Source organism: Apaloderma vittatum, unplaced genomic scaffold, assembly GCF_000703405.1.
Source record: "Apaloderma vittatum isolate BGI_N311 unplaced genomic scaffold, ASM70340v1 scaffold19445, whole genome shotgun sequence".
NCBI lineage: Eukaryota > Metazoa > Chordata > Aves > Trogoniformes > Trogonidae > Apaloderma > Apaloderma vittatum.
The window spans coordinates 5,301-13,607 of NW_009719035.1; the positions used below are offsets into that span (position 1 = coordinate 5,301).

Here is an 8,307-nt window from a genome sequence, read left to right on the forward strand (position 1 = left end):
ATTGTGGATTTCTGTCTGGGAAAGCAAGTGCGCCGTGGTCAGGAAGGAATGAGTGTCTGGTAAACGAGTTGGCTGGGGCAAATAGGTTTCATCTGGTGTCAGGCTGAGGAAGCCACTGGAGGAGGAACAAGCTCACGGGTGAATGGATGGTAACTGCAGCCTCTCTTCAAGAGCCCAGTCATAAGATTTGTCTGTTTTCTTTCTTCGTTTTTGAAAGTCAGTAATCTGCAGTGAATTCCCTCTGGAGCTTGACATGTCAGCCTTGAAACTGGAGAGGAATTTTGTTTTAAATCAGTAAGAAGTGTGATAAATGTAATTTTATTTGCGGTCATTGCTGTCCTTCCTTTCCCTCCTGAAGTGCGTCCGTCCTTCCTTCCCTGCAAAACGTTACTTGCACGAGTCATTCATCTTTTGGTGATGGGGAAAGGGCAAGCAAAGGTCAAAACTGAAACTCCCAAGCACTGGGCTGGTTTGTGTTGGGATCTTACGTGCATGTCTTTCTATTTATTTTAGGTAAAGCAGATCATGGAAGAAGCTGTCACCCGGAAATTTGTACATGAAGACAGCAGTCACATCATCGCCTTATGTGGTAAATGACACACAAAAGAGCAAACGCTACATAATCTTTCTTTTCCTATACAAATGTATTTTCTCTGCTGTCAGAGGTAAATGCGGGGATTTAAATATTAGAAATTGTGGAGTTCAGGCTCATGTCACCTTTTCTTTACATTTGCTACGTCTGTGTGTACATTAAGAAAGTAACTCTTAATAAAACAGCATTATCCAAAATAAGTACCAAGCCAAACGAGCAAGGTGATTTACTAGGAAGCACCAGCAAGTTAAATGATAAATCTTTGGAGGTAAGATTCAGATCACAGAAAAACTGCCAAAATCTGAAGTTTTCACAGTCGTGGGTTAAGATCTGGCAGGTACCTTCCAGCTGAAAGTACTTTTTTCTGTGAGGTGTCTCGCTGTGTTTGAGGTGTCTCATTTTGAGTATAGGTGGCAGAATCCAGCCCAAAAAGTCATTGAAAGAGCTGTTGCCTTTTTAAAAAGAAGAGAAACAATGGGAATCTCAGTGATTGTAGCCGTTTCCTCCATTTAGGTCGTGGCTATGTTAAATATTGCCTTATCTGCTGTGTTTTCATGCTATACAGAGGGGAGAAGTAACTGAGGAAAACGGTCCGGAGATAGGAGCAGGTGAAGGAGCCCTTGCTGCAGGCTGCCCATTTGATCGAGATCACTCCTTATGTTGTGTGTCTGTTCTCAGTCTTTGAAATTATCTTCTGTAAGATGTGCTGCAGTGCTGATGTAAGGGGTAGTGGGGCGGCAGCTATTTCTGTTAGAGTCTGCTCCACCAAAATTAGGAATACTGTAAAATCTTAATATTTCTCCCTCCCACTGGGATCCCAGTTGGTTTTGGGTTACGACTTCTGTAGGCTCTGAAGAACTCTTCATGAGCCACTTTATTATTGCCCCGTAATCCTACCTGTCCTAAGGAAGTATTCCAGCCTGCAGCTGCTTTGAATGTAAGACTTAATTAACTGTACAGCAGAAGTAGGTGAAGCTGAATGTTCTGCTGTTGCTTGAGCTGACTGAATGGAGAAACCGCTTCCAGCAGATTTGGCTAACAGCTCCCAGCTGGGGCTCTCCTGGGTGTGCAGCTCTCTTCCCTCCCCCACTACCGTTTCATGTGCTTCTTCAAGAGGTTTTTCCCTTCTATTTAAAATTAGATTGGCTCAGTACATGAGTCACTTTCAGTGGATCTTCATTACAAATTTAGAATTCTTGTGAATCATTTTACTCTTCTGCAAGGCTGGGTTTAGCAAGAGTCTCTTGAATACCTGGTAGTTGATTTTCAGGGCCTGTCTGCATCAGTAACTGAAAATTTCCTAGCTCTTCTAAATGGCTGAAGGTACCAATGGTGAGTGCCACCTTTCCCATACCCTTAGGTGCCTCTCTGTTACGGCACGTGGGGTTGGTGAGGACAAGAAGGTCCAGGGCTGACATGTCAGACTTGATGTTCACTGCCCAGCCCTGCACTGGACTACAGCATCTCTGAAGAGATCTCGGGTGCATCGTCGGTTAGGCAGAAGGAAGTTTCTCAGCAAGATTTTTGCAGGGCATTGAGCCTGACTGGTGTCCTCACAGTGGGGCTAGCCCTTGAAACGTGTCTCTGTGGTCTTGGACTCAGTCCCTGGGATGCAGCTGGACAGAAGAGCAGCTCATGTTGTGTAGGGTTCATTTGCAAATCTGGAGGAGCTTATTATGGGATTTGACTCTGTGGAGATATGTTGATATCCAGCGGGTAAGAGGGCCTCTTTCCTGCCCCAGGTTACCCTAATGAGACCCCAGAAAACACGTATGGGAGCGGAGGCACAGCGTCGGTGCTGCCTGTCTGACCTGTGAGCACGGAGGATGGAGCAGAGAGTTCGCCTGTGCAGGCTCCTGAGGGAAAGGCCATCCTCCGTGCCACCCTTGCTAGTCCCTGGAGGAGCAGTGCCCCTGTGCGGGTCCGTCCTGTGGGAGAGATTTGCTCTGACCACAGTATCCCTGCTTACAATTTGTAGCCTTCACCTGTGTGATCTAGGAGAAGGAAAGCAGTTTTCATCCCAGTGGGACAGCAGTGAGTGTGGATGGGTTTCTATTTGTTCTCAACACAGTTTATAATCTAGTTACATTTCAGTTACTGTTTCATCCTATCTGATTTCCGGAAGATCCAGCTCTATTACTTGGAGCCGCAGCGGTTCCGTTTGGTCTGTGTGCCGCGTGGCTGAGGTGTGCCACGCTGTGACAAAAATGCCAGATTCCTCTGGGCTCCAGGCTGCCCACTCTGTGGAGTGAATTTCGCCGGCTTTGTGTTGTCGATCCGAGTGCAATGAAATTACGTGAGCTCTGTGGATGTTTCTAGCATCTTTACTGGGCCAGCGTTTCTGTTAGAAACTGGATGTGGATGTTTTCAGCCTGGGTTATCAGTTGCTGTTTCCGTAGTAACAGTAGCCGGCATCGATGACGTGGGACCGAGCCACACTGGTCCAGCACCGTGTCATCACTGCGGGCCAGGAGCGCTGTCACCTCCTCCTGCATCCTTCCCGTCACAACTTCTGTGAAATTTTCACGGCTGGGCATGCTCTCACCAGGAGTACCAGCCCTTCCCAGCTTCTGAGCGAAAGGGAGAGGAAAAAGGAGGCTTCTCTTCTGTCTGTGCCTGCAGTTGCCTCATGTATTTACCAGTGATCAGCAAGCAGGGTTTTCCAGTCCCGGGCATTACGCTTATTGTGTTTGTTCAAAAACGACCTGCAGTTTTGCTAAGCCTTTTTCTGCGTGGTCACCCAGTGACAGTAACATGCTGCTGTAAGCAAAGAATTAAAAATCTGTTTAAATCGTCTTCCTACAGCAAATGTTATGGAACATGCCTTATTCCTGAGTGGATCCAAGACAAGGTTACCTGAATGTCGTTCTTTATGTCTTCAAGGAACGAGGAACTTAGGATAAGTCTGCAGAAACCTTTCCCACCTTCTCTGCCGTTCATCCCAATCATTGCATCCGTGGTGGAGCGGTTGGCCGGGCTCTGTTCATCGCAGCAGCGTGGGTCACTGGGACGTCTGTGTGTTGCACTTCATGTTTGAGTGTTGAGAGGTTTTTGCTGTTGAGGAAGGGTAGACCCGTAGATCCAAACGCATCTCTGAAGTGCATCGTGCATTCCCATTGATGCTGAGATGATGTTGTGTGACGAAACCACTTGTAAATTAGGAAACAAAGGAGCTGCACTCAAATTCTGTAAGGCATTGGAGCTCTTCTGTCAAAGAAGACAGTGGATGTGCAGAGAAGAGGAGCAGAGGGCCTCCCCTGTTAGAGAAGAGTGGAGAACTTGGCTTGCTCAGCCTGGGAGACAAGCCTGTCCCCTTGACTGTGCTGCATTAACCTCAGGTCTCGTTGTTTCCATTTCCATTATGCATATTGCTCTTCTTCTCTTATTAACTAATGAAAATTACTGTTTGGGTTGGTTTTTTTCTTGCATAATGCTATGTTTAAATATCACAGATCTAAAAAAGAAGAACAAATTCCCTGTCGTGATCTGTCCAGTAGTGCATCAGGAAAGGTGATACAGTTTGACTGCAGAGCTGGATCTGAATATTGAACGAAGGTGTTTATACATTATCCGTGACTGTGTTGAGTCATGCCTGCAGCCGTTTAGACAAAAGAAGGATGTGATCACTGCACGGGGGGAGCTTGTGATATAATGAGTACACATCAGCGAGCGGTCCTTGGCGCGGTGCTCCTTCTATGTGAATAACGGTTGGAGAGACGGCCTGAGGCCTTTCAGCTGACATCTGCCATCCCAACTGAGCAGACACTTGCCTGAACACAAACCGGGTGCCGGCTTGCCCAGCTACCAGTTCAGCCTTCTCTGGAAGCAGCTGCTTGTGAGACCTTTGGAAGTCGCTGGACGATAGCAGAAGAGGGTGGGTGAGGAGCTGGAGGGATGAGGAGGTGCACCTGGGCTCGGATGGCCATCGGTGTGAGACACCTCCTTCTTGGAAAATAAGCAGAGGGAAATACGAGTTGGAGTAGCTCTGTATCAGTCAGCGGCTGTTCGCAAAGGCCTGGCAAATTCTGGTTCTTGGCTCCTGTTAACATCTTGGAACCAGCGCAGTGTATAACATGATTGCAGTTAGTCTGCGAAAAAATCACCAAGATTGGACTTGCTATCAAACAGTTGCTTCACAGCTTTAATCAGGTGTCACAGCTTCCTAAAGCAGATGAGAAGCCCATTCAGTTTGGAGGTGAGAGACAGCAGGAAAGCAGTTGTGTGGCAGGGTTTTCTGGAGCCAAATGCTTCGTCTGTGATCAGTTAAGATCCTGAGTTTCCGGATCTGTAGATGGCTGTAGGAATACAAACAGCTTCACCTGAAATCCTGGCTGTGTCTGTCAAAGCTGGCAGTGGAAAACCGTTGACCGTGAATATGGTTGGTGGCTCCTCGAGGCCAGGTACCTGGGCTGTTTCAGGGACAGAACGTGTCGGAGTTGGCGGAGTGCCTGGTGGTGCTGGTGAGGAATCGAAACTGCTAATGTAGAGAGGGTTAACGACAAAAATGTGGTTAGTGTGGAACTCTTTTCTTCATTGATCTTGTGATGACTTGTTAGCCCGTTTTGCACAAAGTTAATTGTGTTTGAAAGATAAGATCTAATTAGGAACCAATGACTGCATGGTGCTGGAGCTTGGGTTCTGTTTTTTCTCGTTCAGGACCTGAAACCCAAGCAATTATCAAAGTCACCCAACATCACGATTGCCAGCCCCAAGCAATGAAAAATCATGAGTCAGAAATCTTTTCCTTCGTGGCCCTAAATTACATGAGTGGATTAAAGTTCACAACAGGAAAATAAAATCAATGGAGGGATAGAAATGTATTTATTAAATCCATTTCTTACTCAGTGGCATGCTTCATTCATGGTAAAGCTTTCAGAAGAGTGTCAAAAATCCAGAGACTTGCAGTAAAATCGTGGAAGGTGGCAATGTGGGAGACTCTTTGTTTTTAAGGTGAGAAAGAAGCTCCTGATAAAGCCCTTTCTCTGCCTTCCGTTTAAAGTGCAGCAACAAAGTGTTCACGGACGGAAGGAACAGGAGGTTGGTTTGGAGCTGGTCTGGGCCTCTTTTTGGGAGTGTTCTGAGCTGTTCCCATCAGCCTCAGCTGGAGTTACAGCCTTCCAGTTCCTCTGCAAATCAGCCCCATTAGGAGGAGATGCCTTTATGCTTTGCAGTTTTTAGGCAATTCCTGTGAGGCTTCTAAACAGCACAATGCTCCTAGGTTAAAAAAAAAAAAAAGAGACAAAAAATAGGACAAAAAAAGAATTCCGTTTTCTCCCTTTCTCCCTTAGCTCACAGAAATATAACTTATGCAGAAAGAGATGTAAATAACCATTGTTCAGCTGAAAAAGTCGATATTTTAATTCTTTTGGCTTTCTACCTTTGGCATTGATACCTTTAAAGATGTAGTTAATCTGCTGTGATCTGCTATGGAAACACAGGTCTCTCGTAAACAAAATCAGTCTCCCTGTATTACTACTCCTATTTGGAAAACAAATGGAGCATTTTCAGTGATGAATAATGCTTATGAAATAGTTTAGAGAGATTCTGCCTCACTTTACAAACACATTAGCCTGAAGAGAGTAGCAGAGATGATCATAATTGGGGGGAGGCAAATATATATTCACACAAATTTAAAAGGTTTTTGATTGTGCTCCAAAGATGACTGCTTTAAAGTAATGAGTAGCGTGCTAGAGAGAAGGGAAGTGGAAAGAGAGTGAATATTAGCTCAGATGTGAAATCAAGCAGCTTTTGCACTGCACGTGTTTGCAGTTTGAGAAGGGAAATAAAATCTCTCATGCTTTTCGGAGCACTCTGCTGAACGTTTTTCTTTAGTCCTCGGCCATCGAATTGAATAATATTCAATTATTTAGAGAAACCTCGGTGATTTTGATTTACCCTTAATAGTGTTTAATGGAAACACTTCCAGTTTCTGAAGGTTACTGAGGTGGTTGAAGCTTAATGTCAAGGTTTTAAAGAGGAGCAGTCGCCAACTTCCAGCCCTGATGTTTCCCAGCCAGAGCTATCTTTAGAACTGAGGATTGTCCCTTTAGGCTTTTCTTTTTTTTTTCCAAGGCATTTATTGAAAATACGTCTGTGTCCTGTCTGTGTGCTGAAGCAAAACACGAGTACCTTGAGTGAACTTGACCATTAAACCACACGGCCCTGGGTGTTCGGCTCCCACTAACTCCTTCCAGCTCAGTTGCAGCAGTTGTTGCTCCTCTGCGCTCATTTTCTCCTTAGCTAGTATGTGGGTACGGCTGGGCATCGCCTGTGCTCAGTGTGCGTTTCTCAGTGGCACAGAGTGCTGTAACTTGGTAATAAAATTGGTTTCAAACTGGGTGGGTCTGTGATAGGTGAGGCAACAGCTGGAGATGGGGAGCAGCCGATTGCTTCTTGATCCTCCTCCTCTTTTTACTTATTTTCTTCAGCCTCATGAATTCAATTCCGTGTGCACAGTTTCCATGAAAACAAGGTATTTAGCTGCGGTATTTCTTCCTGTCTAAGGAAGATCTCATCTGCTAAATAAACCCCATAAATAATCCTTCCACAGGCCTTCTCTCTGCTTGCTACCCTTCCATCCCCATCCCCAGAGCTCTCTCATTTCACACTCCATTAAGTCACACTAAGATTTTCATAAAGGCAAAAAAGGAGGAAACTGAACTTGTTCACCTGACTCTGCGAGAAATAGCCTTGCTGAAGTCATAAAAAGGTGACATTTTCCAAAGTTTGTTGGCGACCGTGCTTATTTGGACTGTAAATCAATAACATATATGCACTTAATTAAATTCAGCAGTGGATACTGCAGGGGATGTTCCTTAAAACTGGCTGGAGTTAATGAATTTTTGGATGGCTGCTGTCAAGCTGAACCATACAATGGAGTTACCTGAGCTGTGTTGATGTATTCCAAATGCAGTGCTGCTCTTCCAATTTGCACGTAATGAGTATCTGTGTTTTTCCGCAGTCAGTTTTTGTATGTATTTATTGTTGTAAGTACAGTGGCGGTAGACAGGAGCTTACAGGAGTTATTTACCTGCGTGCCTGCATGCCTATAAATAAAATACCTGTATGTGTCTAGAAACTACATGTTTGTACACAGAACTATCTGTTGCTGTCTTTCTGATGTTATAATTTCCTCCAGAAACAGCTACATCTTCATCTCTTCTTATGTCTTTTTAGAGTGACAGATTCCAAGATGGGAAGAATGTTTCACTTTCTTTAAAATAGCTAAATAACTCGGCTTTCAAGTTCCAAAGGTTCTTCTAACTGTACCCCCTAAAATGTTTTGGTTGCTGTCTTTTTAGGCAGCAATCCGAGCTCTGTGTTCTGCAGTTTGCAACTCCGGAGGGATTGCCTATTTTTGCTTTCTCAGAAACAAGGGCAAATGGTTTTGTAGAAACTTGAGTTACCTAACGCTCCAGCTCTCTTCCCTTAAGATAGTTCTCTTTCAAGATTATTTTTCCTGCCCCCCAGCTCTACCACGCGTTCTTGATGTTGTCTCTGTCACATGCGGGCTGGGTTTTATGCAGGTGTGGTTGTAACAGAGAATCTGTATTGATGCCAAACGGGCTGAGATGTGGCTGTGCACCCTTTTCTGCGTTCAGTTAAAATTTCTTGCCGTTTCTGACACTGCCCAGCAGAACAAGAGGAGGGGGGTGTATAAGATTCAGGGCAAATGAGTTTGGTTTGTTTTCACCTGTTCCTACAAGATGAATGCC

At 45.0% G+C, this 8,307-nt stretch overlaps 1 protein-coding gene across 1 annotated transcript in view; it reads left to right on the top strand.

The window, feature by feature from the left end:
- Positions 1-513: 513 nt before the first annotated feature.
- Positions 514-8,307, top strand: part of SGSM2 (small G protein signaling modulator 2) — a gene marked incomplete at its 5' end in the record, with an annotated part of 40,096 nt that continues 32,302 nt past the window's right edge. Inside the window, one exon of the mRNA XM_009870489.1 lies at positions 514-589. Within this exon, the coding sequence (XP_009868791.1) occupies positions 514-589 (76 nt within the window). The remainder of the gene's footprint in view (positions 590-8,307) is intronic.